Below are 13,145 nucleotides of genomic sequence, written 5' to 3'. Positions count from 1 at the left end.
TGGGAAGTGCAGTGGGAGCTGGAGGCCTGCAGTGAACACAAGTGGCTAACAAAGGGGCCCTTTCACGAATCCGTCATCCCGAGGAAGCTGAGGGACGGGGCAAGGGCACCGGAGCCGCCCCAGACGTCCCTGTGGGTGTGGAGATGCCAGAAGCACACGTGTCCCAGGTCAGGCTCTGAGTACCCCGTCTTCCCCTCTGAGCTCTGTGCCCCTTCCCAGTGGGGGCCCTCCGCCTCCCAGGACACAGCCCTCCCCCAGTCCTTGGCAGGAAAGGAAGACAGGGAAGGGCGCTGTGCAGCTCCCGTTTGGGCCCTGAAGCTGTCACTGCCCAACTGTAAGGCAGCTCCCCATATCCTAAGCTCTCAGTATCCCAGGTTCCCTTCCTGTCAAGTGGGGCTGATATCACCCCATTCACAGGGCCAGTAAGGAATAGAGGAGAAAAATATATGTGGCACTCTGTGTGCACCCAATACTTGGTGACACTATGAGGGTTTGGCTGGGTTTTCTGCGGGGGGGGGGGGTGTACTGTTTTCCCACTCACATCTGTACAACCAAATCCTACTCATCCTACAAGGTCCAGCACAAATGTCACCTCCTTCAAGAAGCCTCCCAGACTGCCCCAGCTAAAGACATAACTGGCGCAGCCTTAAAACAGTCCCATATTTCCGCCAAATTTTAACATCACATGAATTTTGTTTTCTATTCCCTAATATATATGGATGAATCATAACAGAAAAATAATAAATGACTTTCCAGGAAGGTGTCCCATGCTTCATCCTGTATGCCTGGCTGTAAAAGTCTGCACTGAGGATTTAGAAATGTACCACGCTCCCATTTCACCACTGTATCACTAGCTAAGGATGCTCCCTGGGAGAGGGCAATGCTTAGCCTGCGTTAATGGTAGGACTGCAGACGCCGGCTCCAGGAGAGGGAAGCCATCGTCTGCACCCTCAAACTGAGCCTGGCCTGATGCTCATCTTTGTCCCCTGGACCTTGGACTGCAGACCTAGTCACAGCCCTGCCTCGGGGCAGGAGCCAGCCAGCACATGACACACAGCTTCCCGTGAGGCGGGGCTGAGCAAGTTCTCCTGTCCTTGGCTGAGCTATGTGGGATGAGCTGATTTCTCAAGCCTCAGTGTCTCCACCTGCAAAATGGGCTCATGAAAGCCACCCTATAGCTGGGAAAGCCCCTCAGTGTGAATTCTCAGCACAGGGAAGGCGGCAGCGTGTCTCCCACCCGCAGAGGGGCTGCGAGGTTTTCCAGGCATCAGTGCCCACCTGGTAGGTCTCTATGGGCCGCGCCTCCATGTTCAGGTCCCAGACCTTGACTGTGAGGTAATCGCGGGTGAGCATGTACCGGCCGCTGTGGCTGAACTTCACGTCCGACACAGAGGAAATAATTTCCGAGAAGAAGGAGCGGTTACTGGGGTCCTCGGGCTCTTCAAATACTGCGGAGACAAAAACAACCACCGTCACTGGGCCGCTCCCACCCATGGGGTCCAAACAACAGACAACTCCATTTCCAATCTGGGCTCATGCGGTAGGTCATTTATTCATTCATCAAACTTATAACTAAATACAGGTCAGGCCCAGGCCCAGATGGATCCTCCAAAGAGGGAAGAACCAGCTCTTGGAACAGTGTTTATTGAGCATTTACTCTAAGCCAGATTCTGTGCTGAGCCTTTCCCGTGTGTTACCTTATCTAACTCCACAATAAAAATATCATGTCGGTACCACTAATATTCCCATTTCATAGCCAAGAAAACTGAGGCATGGATGGCCTCAGAGCTGGAAAAAGTGGTGGAGGAGGGATTTGAACCCAGAGCTGAACTCAATGTGCTGCTCTCTGCTGCCTCCTGGTGATGCCAAATGCCAGGACTGTGAGGTGTCCGGGCATCCTCGAAGGTGCTGGACCACGTCCTGGACTAGGTTGGGCACCGCCTGTGGTTCTAACTGGCTCTGGGGCCTCTGTTCATGGTGCACTGGGCACACATGGCCGAGCCCCACTCATAGGTATGTTGTGTTTGTCTGCCGTGCGGGTTGTAGCAAAATCAAACTTCGCCACCACGGATGCAGCCTGAGTCCCGTTTGCTGCCTGCCACCCACCTCCTATTATTTTAGACCAGCTGCTCCACACAGGAAGTTGCTTACCTGACCCCTGAAGGCAACACCTTGCTGCCTTTACCAGAGATCCCAGAGTGGGCAGTGAGCGGCTCCCCCAGCAGCATCCCTTCCCTGCTGTCCCCCATAGCCAGGGCTTCCTGACACAAGGAGGTCCCCATGCAGCAGGACAAGCTCTTCCAAGTTCCATGTCTGTTGCTGGCTGTCCCAGTAGTTTGCCCACCTCACTGGACAATCAGATCCTACAGTGGCCCTGGTGCTGCAGCAGGATGGAAATTAGGGTCCCTGCTGACCACTTAGGACCTGGGCCATGGATGGGCCTGGGGGTCAGGGAAGAGGATGGCGTGGTGGGTTGGCAGCCATCTACAGCCAGTCTGGAAGGACTTTTAAACATTTGACAACCTGTCCAGCTGTCCCCATGGGCACCGGCTGAGTGGCTGCCCTGCCTGCTTGTCTCGAGGCTCCAGGCTTAAAACAGGGAAGCAGAGAGCTGATCACATGTCCCCAGAGGCTCACAGGAGTGCCCTTCCTGCTGGCCCCTCTTATCTGGGAAAGTCCCATATCCCACTTCCCAGGTCTGTCCCAGCCCCTTACCCCCAATCTGGGAACCCGTTCTTCTTCTTGTCCAAGGTAGACACTGCTCCTGCCTTTCCCAGAGATACAACTCCTGCCCAGCGCCCCTCTGCAGGGTGGCTGGAAACATTTCATGCCGATCGGATGCTCTCATGTGGTCATGCCTACATGCATTCACTCATCCTCTCAGTTAACCAGTCCATACTGAGCGCCTACCATAGCCAGGCACTGTTTGAGGCCCTGGAATGCTTCAGTGAGCAACACCCCCATTCTCCTGGAGCCCACAATCTCCTCCCAGAGTCAGACAGTAAAACTCAGTGACATGCAATACCGTTGGGCCATGGTGGAAGAAAGATAAAGTAAGTGAGGAGACAGAGAGACATGGGGGCTGGTGATTTGGATAGACAGGGCCTCTATGGGAGAGCACATCTGAGCAGAGACGTGAATGAAGTGAGATACCAGGGAGTAGAACTCCAGGCAGAAGTCATAGCATGTGCAAAGGCCCTGAGACAGGGATGAGCTGAAGGCCACGTAGGCTGAGAAAGGTGAGAGCGAGGTGCTGTAAGCCGTGGGAAGGGCGTCATCCTGTAGGCACTAGGGAGCCACAGAGGGGCTCGGAGAACGGAAGGGCATGGCAAGATTTGGTTTTCTCCAGGATTCCCCTCCCTGCAGTGGGGAGGAGACCTCCTTGTGGGTCACCTTTCGCCTCCAAAACCTCTGCATTCTGATTGGTCATCTCACATAATCGTGTTTTGTGCCCTGGTACACTGACACCTTTATTTTTGCAGGAATAAACATTCGTAAGTTTTCTTTGTTAAGCCAAAAAGTTTAAATCAATGCCATTTCCCTCTTCTCTCAGACGCCCGGAATAAAGACAAATGCAATCCTTGATTTCTTACTTAAACTAAAGCACTGAGATTCTGCATTGTCTTTAAATGAACAGGGGTAGAGACCTAATACTTGGGAGAAATGGGGCAGAGGGTTTGAAAGAAGATGCACCTCAAACTCTCTTCAGGGATCTGGGTAGCCCCCAGCACTTCCCCTGGTACGTGGCAGGAACTCTCTCTCGACTGAATTAGCGTCTCTGCTGCTAGGCGTCAGACAGAAGGTAAGATATAAAAGCATAAAGCGGGGCCTGTCTCTTGCACCCCGACTTTGTGCCCCTCGCCTGCCTCGGTGGATTCCTCCAGCCTCCACCCAAACCACTAGGGCTGGTCCAGCTCACTCCGCCCTGCACCCTGCAGGGCTCCTGGCACGCTTTGTGGGGTTTCGGTAGGCAGATGGGGACCAAAATCACAGAGGAGCAACTGCACCGCATGTCACAGAGCCAGGGGCTGCGTCTTCTGCTAGCTTTAAGGAGCAGGAAACCACAAAGGTCAAGGGCTGAGAGGATGACCTAATCCATAGTTGAAAACAGAAGCACCAAACAGCCCACTGCAGTCTCAGTTCTGGCTGTACTTGGGCACTTCTGATGGTTTCTTTAAGCACAAAAGCACCAGAACTGAAAACGATTAGCGGGAAGGATATTGACAAGCCTGAAAAAAGTTACACCTAGAAGTTCTTCGTTTTCTTGTCAAATATTTCTATGAAATTTTCGATACAAGTATTTTTTGTCAAAAGACTGCAGAATCTTCCGTATCAATCCCTCCCCCTCCCCCCAGACACAACCTGCACGTCCCAGGCCATTAATAAGAGATAAGAGGGTCTCCCTTCTAATTGACGGAATCACTAAGGACATCTCACAGTAATTATTGCTGCCAAGAGTTCAAAGAATTGCATCCCAGAGCCCCTGTCACTCGTGGTGGGCTCTATCCCACCTCTCTCGCCTGCCCTAATTATTTTGTAGTTGGAGGGCTCCGGAACAGCAGAAATCTCTGTCCGATCTTTTTTTAAAAAAATAACTTTGCGTAATTAAGGCTCTCGTGGCCCTAGCTGGTTCCCTGACAATGGCATCCTCCTCTCTGGGTGTCTCCGCTGTCACACACGGGGGAAGGGTGAGGAGCCCCCTTCCCGCCACCCTCTCCTAAGTGAAGTGAAGGGACCCTGGGGAGGTTCTGAATCACCCATGATCCAAGGAAACAGAAGTGAAGGCTGAGGTGCGGGCCAGCCTTCCTCTCCAGCCTTGCACACAACTCTGATGTGTCCCTCTTCTGCTTAAAGCCCTCCATGGTTCCCAGTGCCTGCAGGATCAAGGTTCAAGATCCCACATGTAGCGGCCAAGCTCCTTCCTAACTGGGCCCCAACCGGCCCTGCTGCTCCAGCTTCACATACCCAAATTCCCAGGGCCTCGAACAGGGTGAGGCAAGCAAGACCCCTAGGGCACCACACGGAACAAGTCACTCTGGGGTCGCCTTAAATGAACGCCTCCTTCAATGTTGTGACTTAGGCATCTCGCTCGCCTTATCCTAACCCTTGCCCGGCCATATACCAGGCAGCAGGGCAGAGCCAAGCTCTGGGTGACCTCAGGCAAACCCCTTAACCTCTCTGAGCCCAAGTTTCCTCACCTGGAGGACAAGCATGGTTAGACCTTCAGAGGTAACACCTAGAAGCACCTGGCCCAGTGACGGACTTGAGTAGCTGTTCAATAAAACTGCATAACTGTTTTTATAGTTATTTTTCACATTGTTTTCTCTCCCTGAAATTTCCTTTCCCATTTTTAGCCTCTGTCTTTCTCACCAACTCCTGTACATCCTTCAGAACCCCAACTCAAACATCCTGTTCTCTGTGCAGCTTGTCCAGATGTTCTCCAAAGAAATGAAATGCTCACCCTTGCTGCCCTCACAGCCCCGGGGTGCCCTCTTGTATGGCATCAGTGAGGATGCCTGGTCACCTCATGGCGCTGTGAGCTCTTGGGGCAGGGGGTTCTGCCTTTGTCATCAGTCATCTCGGCATCCCTGCCCAGCCTGGAGCCAGGCTCAGAGCCCAGCCTTGCTCACAGAGTGGACAGAACCTTCTGGTGCTGCCTGCCCATGTGGCCTCTTCTCCGTGCCTTTCCTGACATATTTCTTTCCCCACCTGGTACGATGCCACTTATATATCTAGGCACAGCAGTGAAACCTGTATCTGCTAGAAGTGGCCTCTGGGAGCCCGTGGCTTTTGCTCTGTGTCCCTCTCAGTGGCACCAGCTTTGTGCCACTCCTCATTGTCAGCATGTGGGTGGTCTTCTCTGGGCATGGGTCGGGAAGTGGGGGGTAAACTGAGCAGGCAGAACTGATCAGATGGGGCTGGGATGAAGGGAGGTTCAGGGCTGATGGAAGAACTGCCCTGGCTTGAGCCATACGCTCTGGGACAATGGCGCAGGGCAGTGAAACCCTGGAGAGAAACACGGACATACGGAAGTGGGGCTGCAGTCTGCGGAGGTGGAGAGCACAGGAGGAGACGGGCCTGAAGGAGCAGACAGGTCCTGCCCAGTCCTTCCTCCTGGCTGCCCTGGCAACGGGTCCCTCCTCTGCTCTGATATCATACGAGAACCTCCACTTGAATGACGAGCACACGTATCCAGCCTAGTCCCACCTTCCCACCTTGGGCTCCAGGAGGAGCTGCGGTAGGGAGGTGGTCCCTGCAGCAGAGGGAGAAGCAGTGGGGTTGTGGATCACAGGGTACCTGTCGCTCCCGCACGATGCCACTGTTGGAGAAGGTGCCTCCTGCGAGGCCACCTTCCCGCCCCTGCCACCCTGCCAGCAGGAAGGCTGAGGCCGTGCAGCAGGGCCAGGACAGGCAGTCACTCTAAGGCGGTGGGCACAATGAACTCTCTGCTTATAACTGTCCCCTGCTCAGCACCGTGTGATGGACCCCGTTGGACAAAATAACGTCCACCCCAACTGTGGTCCCCCGCTGTCCCTTCACCCCACTGCAGCCAAGCCCCTCTCGCGGCACGCCCCTCACCCCCTTCCCTCTGCCGCCTCTCGTCCCAGGCTCACTCTTTCATTCTTCAAGGTGCAGAGATGCCTCCTCCGACCACCTTAATTTAAAGCTGACCACATCAGAGCAGCCGCACAGCCTTCAGAGACTTGCCCGCTGTCACGCTCCCATTTACTTACCAGTCTGCTTGCTCCATAAAGCCAGGCGCCCTCTCTCTGCACAAAGCCTGCGGCCACTCCTCACCCTCTCTCACTCTCCATTCTCCATTCAGTCCGTGGGCAAAGCTGACCTTCCGTGCGGATGCACGACCCGACCCCCTCCACTCACCGCACCCAGGCCGCTCGGGGCGTCAGCATCCTTCATCTGGGTTACTGGGCTAATCTCCCAGCTGGCCCCCACTTCCGCCCTCCTCTCAGCAGCCAGGGGGCTCCTATTAAAACACAGCCAGGCAAAGCCCCCTGTGGCTCCTGTCCTTTCAGAGTAAACCCAGAGCCCCCGCCATGGTCTGTAAAGTCCTCTGCATGTGGACCCTCTGCTCTCCACACGTGGAGCCTCCTCTCTCCGTGCGCCTCTAACCTCACCCCACCTCCCCCGACTCTGCTCCTGCCACACGGGCCTCAGGATCCAGCTACAAGGCCCTGGCTGTGCCCTCTGATGGGGGCTTTACCCGGGCTCTGCCCCCAGATATCTGGAGCCTCTCCAACAGAGGGGGGCTAGGTCTGGTCTTTCTATCCCAGATCCATTACCAGGGATGAGTCCTGGGAGTCTACCCCACCCAGACCCTTTAAATGAAACTGGTTCATCCACAGTTTCCATAAGAGTTCTTTGTTCTCAAGGCTTCTGTGAAGATTAAGTGAGAAAGAACACAGGCTGATAGGCATGAGACTACTGGAGCCTCTATCCTGGTTCCACCTAGCTGTGTGACCTTAGGGAAATGTCTTAACCTCTCTGTGCCTCTGTGATAAACGATAATGGCCCCCAAAGACGGCCGCATCCTCATCCCTAGAACCTGTACATGCTACCTCACATGATAAGACTTTGCAGATGTTAAGTTAAGGGTCTCGAGCTGCAGAGATTATTCTGGATTCTCCAGGTGGGCCCTCTGTAATCATAAGAGAGAAGGAGGAAGGTCAAAGGCAGAAGAAGAGATGGCATGATGGAAGCAGGGGTTGGAGTGATGCATTTTGAAGATGGAAAAGGATCGTGGGTGACCTCTAGAAGCTGGAAAAGACAAGGAAACGGATTCTCTCCCAAAGCCTCCAGAAGGAATGCAGGCCTGGCGACACCTAAATTTTAGACCTCTGCGCTCTAGAACTGTAAAAGAATATATCTGTGTTGTTTTCAGCCACTGTTTGTTACAGCAGCCAGAAGAAACAAATACACTCGGTTTCCTCATCTATAAAATGAATAATCGAGTACCTCCATCATAGGGTAGCTCTCAGAACTTAATGAGATGTAAACTTCGAGCAGCACCTGGTGTGTAGCAAGCCCTTGACCAATGTTAACTGCGGTTCCTGCTTCAACCAGCATCGGGCTGTCATAGAATAGGGGTTCCACCAGGGGGAGCAATTGTCATTACCACCTATTCTAGGGAATCTTCGTGCTTCGGCACAGCCCTTCCTTTTGGCAGACTCTGTGCTGTGAAAAGCAGAAATAACTGTCTATTTTGAGGATTCAAGCACAGTCGTTTCCATGGTTACCCTGTCATAATGACTAGCAGACAAAAGACCCAGATTTCTACTGCTTTGGAGAAAGACAGCAAGCTGTGGGCTGGGTAGCAGCAGCCCATGCTTCCTGGCTCTGCCCTTGACGGGGAGGAGCCTGGGGAAGCCACTGCATTTCTCTGACCTCGGTTTCCTCATCTGCCCAACGGCAGAAGTCAACACGTGATCCACTTGTGATCCGGGACGCCCTTCCTTCAGAGAACAGAAAATCACGGTCTTATCTGTTGAGAAAATGATGCTGTGACCATTCATCTCTGGGGGTGTCTCTATCAGCCATCCCCTGAGTTCTGAGTAGTAACTAAGTAAATATATAGAAGTGAGATGCAAAGAATGGGTCCTAACCTCCAAGTCTCCTTATAAAGAGACCTGGCTCCAATAACAACCATTTGTTCTGATTAAAAATAACTACCTAACTGGCAATCGTCTGCTTGCCAGACAAGGGCTAAGAACAAACGCGATCTGGAGAAAGCAGACAGCAGGGCAGATATCTCCTCTACTCACAACTTATGGCAAATTAAATGAAGGAAGGAAAACAGAAGCTGCAATGTATTGTACAAAGACTGATGAACAATCCTGTCACTGGCATTAATGAGAAAGTGCAAAGTATTGAGTTTGAGAATGAAAAGAAAATTCTAGAAAAATTTAAAATACATTTTTGATGCAAATTAACTCTCATAGAAAACCTATATAAACCAATAATCAAAAAAGATTTACACTTGAGTTTTACTAAGACTTCAAGGAGCTGACATATTATACTAAATATTCTAGGGAAAAAAGAGAAATCAGCCAGCTCATTTTACAAGAGAACAATCTTCTTAATAAAACTGGGCAAAGAGTGTAGGCAAAGAAAATTAAAGGCCAACTTCATCTAGGAACATTTATGCCAAAAGCATACTTTTTGCATTTATGCAAAAATTTCCTGGCCTCAGTGTCACCAGCCACTGAAAAAGCCCCTGGTAGTCAAAAGGCGCGATGTCCCTCCCTTCATACCTTGGCCGTGCCAAAGCCTTCTGGAACTTCTCGAGAGGCAGACTCCTCCGTGGCCCTATAGTTAATTAATGCTCATCACAGCCCCAGGAGAGGGGACGAGAAATTCAATGGAGTTGAGTCATCAAAATAAAGTTACAGCTCTTGCACTTGACTTTGTGGGCTGATTCACATGCAGCTCCACACCACCGGGCGTATGATGAGGACGTGCCTGGAATCTATGCTTGTGTGCCTGGGCTGGGGAAATGTATGAGTGGTGGCCGCCCTGGTGGGTGGCTGCTTGTTCAGACCCCAGGGAACCAGCTAACACAGTTACAGAAGCCAAGAGGGGCTCTGACTCTCACATCCAGCCCACGAAGAACGTCATTCAAGCAGCGTGGGCGGACACAAAACCATCTCTATTCTCCCTAAATTCCATCCTTCCTGCACACACACTCAGGGACAATTTCTGGAAGTATTTCTTCCCATGCTTTTCTGTTTCCATTCTTTCAGTGAAGTAGTCATTGCCTTGCTTTTCTCCCCCATGGAATCTTTAAACATCATTCCCTCACGTCATTAAAAACCTCCTAAGTCAGTATTTTAAATATTCCATTATACAGACATCATCATCTGGCCACACTGGTGCCTTCCCATCTTGGAGCCTTGCCCCCTGCAGTGTCCCCCTTCTAGAAGATTCTTCCCCCAGAGATCTGCATGGCGCACTTCTTCAGCACCTCAGAGAGGCTGTTCCTCTGTAACCTCCTCAGTCAGTGGCACTGACGTGACCCTCCCTATACTCTGCTTTTCTGGCGGCTGTTTACACCACTCACCACTCTGGACATCACATCACCTAGTTAGGAGTTTATTGTCTGCCCATTGGTTCCTGCTGCACCCGTGTCAAGAATAGTGCCTGGAGCATGGCAGGTACAGACAGCCTGCCTGGATGGCTGTGTGTGCCCTGCTGGCCCTCGCTCCACCCAGAGAGGGAGATCTGCCCTCGCCACCCTGAGTGCTGACACCTCAGCCCTCAGGAGAAGGCTCGGCACACAGAGAGGGGCTGTTCCCAGGGCTCCGCTGGAGGAGCCCTGGGGCTCGTGGACGGGGGACTGCAGCTCCAACAAGTGCAGACCCAGACATGCCCCGCCGGGCATGCGCACTTACGTTTGGAGTGCTTGTCGCACAGGGCGGCCGCACGCATGTCGCAGAGGCGCAGGGAGCCCTTGCTGCTGCTGTAGACGAAGAGGTTACAGTGGTGCGGGTGGAACTCGGACGCGGTGATCACCTCCGTCAGGTCCTCCATGTTGGCCGGCTTGATGTCCACGATGTCTGGGTGGCCGAGTCAAGGAAGGGGCGGTGAAGGAAGGGCGCCCTCGCGGCTCTGCCTTTCCCAGCTCGGAGACCCTCGGGTTTCCCGACGCCTCTCGTCGGCACACCCACCTACCCCGCATCTGAGCTGGCTCCGTTCCTGAGACTCCTGGACAAACACCCCGCCACGCAGTCCCCAAGCTGCAGACCCGACTGTCGTCGAACAACTGCTGGTTGTCCCTTCTGGATGCCTGCCCACTGTTCCCATAAGGCGGGACTGCCGCCTCCTCCCTGACCTGTGCCCTTTCTCCAGCCAGTGCCCATCCGCCGCCCGGCCCCACGCAGGGCAACCCTTGAGGCTTCTCCCCTCTGCCCCTCCTCTTTCAGTTGCCAAGCAGGAGGCCAGGAGCATTTGTTGAGTGCCTACTACATGCTGGGCTGTGGACACACTAGGTGAACAACTGCAGTTCTCCCCGTCACTCTGTGAATCGTGTCTGAGCTGAGTGGACAGGTATCGGTTGGCTCCCCTCCGCCCCCGCCCCGCCCTCCCCCTTCTCCCCTCCCCCTCCCCCACCCCCCACCCGCACCCACTCCCTTCCGCCCACAGCATCAAGACTCTGCTTTGGGGAAAAGGTTCTCTGCTTTTCTGGGTTTTCAGCTCTAATCTGTGCCTTCCATTCCCACTCACAGTCACCACGAGGGATAAGCATCTGGTGTCAGATGTGCCAGGGGAGGGGCTCCAGACTTGGAATACTGGGAACGCTGGGATGCAGCTCTATCACCTCTGCGGGCTGGGTGGTGTGGAGAGGAAGGGACTGTATCTGCTGCCATGACAAGGGGAAACCCGGAGCCTGGGGCAGGGGCAGACCGCCCCAGAGACAGAGTAGATGGAGAGGAAGATCTGTCAGTACCGTTAGAATCCTGGGTGAGGATTCACCCGAAAACGGTAACCGCTGGACGGTTAAATATAGGACCCAATAAGTCCATTTTCTGTTTAGCGTCAAGAATTTTGTTGCTTGGAAAGGAAGTATCTCTGACTGAAATGCTGGAGCCCAGAGAGGGTAAACAACTTGTCCAGGGTGACTCAGCAGTAAGTGGTGAGGCTGGATTCCTGTCCATTCGCTGTTGCCTACAACAGCAAATCATAACCCCTTGCTGTAGCATCCAAGGCCTGGCATGCCCTGGCCTCTCTCTACCTTTCTGGCTTCAGATCCTACTAGTCGCTCTGCCCTAAAGGCACTTCCCTCTCGAACAGCGACACCTTCGGTCTCTGGTCTCCCCAGCCCCATGGGGGCTCTGCACAGCCTGTTCCCTCTTATGGAAATGCCCCCTCCTCCCTCTTCTTTTCACGTGAGCTCTGGATTCAGAGAATGCCAGCTCTGCCACCTCCTGGCTGTGTGATCCTGGGTGAGTCCCCCCACCATCCAACCAGCTCCCCATGCCTCAGTTTCCTCATCTGTAAAATGGGCTAACAGTTCTATCCTCATAGGTTTGCTGTGAAGATGAGAAGAGGCAAAGCCCTTGGCAACTGCCTAACACATCGCAGAGCTCAACGAATGTCAGTTGCTCTTATTATTATTATTATTTTTTGCGGTACGCGGGCCTCTCACTGTTGTGGCCTCTCCCGTTGCGGAGCACAGGCTCCAGATGCGCAGGCTCAGTGGCCATGGTTCACGGGTCCAGCCGCTCCGCGGCATGTGGGATCCTCCTGGACTGGGGCACGAACCTGTGTCCCCTGCGTCGGCAGGCGGACTCTCAACCACTGCGCCACCAGGGAAGCCCTATTTTTTATTATCTGGAAAATACTGATTGAAACTCTGACATTCATCTGCTGTCAGCACCCCCTCCTCCACCTGCCCCAGGCTGCTTCCTCTCTCAGTAAGAAAGAGGCATTTTCTGACTTCTATAAACAGTAAAATTTATAAAACATCAGAAAAGATGGTTGAATCTGTGCAATCAGAGGAGGCTCTCTGTGCAGATGCTCAAATCTTGCTTGCTAGAAGCACACCATTAACCAGAAACTTAGAATCACATCAAAATAGAAAGAGAGGGAAAAAAGGAGCTATGTCGTCAGTGCCTGAATTGGTTTCCCAGGAAACTGTGGTTTTCTGGTACGATAAGAAGCAGAGATTAAATCATGAAAAAGTGAGACTAAAGGTTGAGAGAGAAAAAGAGCCAAGACTTCTGGAATGTGAATTCCATCCACATCAACCTGCAGCCCCATCCTTCTCAGCCTGAGCCCCCGCTGGTGACGTCCCATGGGCTCTGCCTGCTGAGAACGGCTTCAGTTTCCTACTGAACTTCAAATGGTGTCTGGAGAAAAAGTGCCGTCGTTTAAGAAATGCGCGTGACTACAGCACCTGTCAGATGTTCTGCAAACGGGGACTGAGGTTCTCCCACAGGACTTGGGACACAAAAGCCAAAGAGGGCCTGGGAGAAACAGAAGTGCCGGGCCTTAGGGCACGCAGGTCAGGTTTGAGTCCCGGTTGTGTCGCTTGTCAGGGGACGTGGGTTTTTACCGTGTTTCCCAGGGTTATACCCTCCGCAGGGAGTGAAGATGCCTCGCCTTGTAGGTGGTTCCCTCAGCATCCCAGG

General features: G+C 53.1%; 1 protein-coding gene across 3 annotated transcripts in view; it reads right to left on the bottom strand.

Annotated features, from left to right (window-relative positions):
- The window catches only part of PPP2R2C (protein phosphatase 2 regulatory subunit Bgamma), a 136,744-nt gene that overhangs the window by 14,854 nt on the left and 108,745 nt on the right, over window positions 1–13,145 (bottom strand). For all 3 annotated transcript variants that reach the window (XM_030845119.2, XM_060299748.1, XM_060299747.1), the window contains exons 6-7: window positions 10,407–10,571; window positions 1,279–1,448 (exon numbers count right to left, since the gene is read on the bottom strand). In XM_030845119.2, the coding sequence (XP_030700979.1) occupies window positions 1,279–1,448; window positions 10,407–10,571 (335 nt within the window). The remainder of the gene's footprint in view (window positions 1–1,278; window positions 1,449–10,406; window positions 10,572–13,145) is intronic.

This window comes from Globicephala melas, chromosome 5 (genome assembly GCF_963455315.2).
Source record: "Globicephala melas chromosome 5, mGloMel1.2, whole genome shotgun sequence".
NCBI classification, from domain to species: domain Eukaryota; kingdom Metazoa; phylum Chordata; class Mammalia; order Artiodactyla; family Delphinidae; genus Globicephala; species Globicephala melas.
The sequence above is the reverse complement of the archived record's forward strand: the minus strand, read 5'-3'. Positions and strand labels throughout refer to the sequence as shown.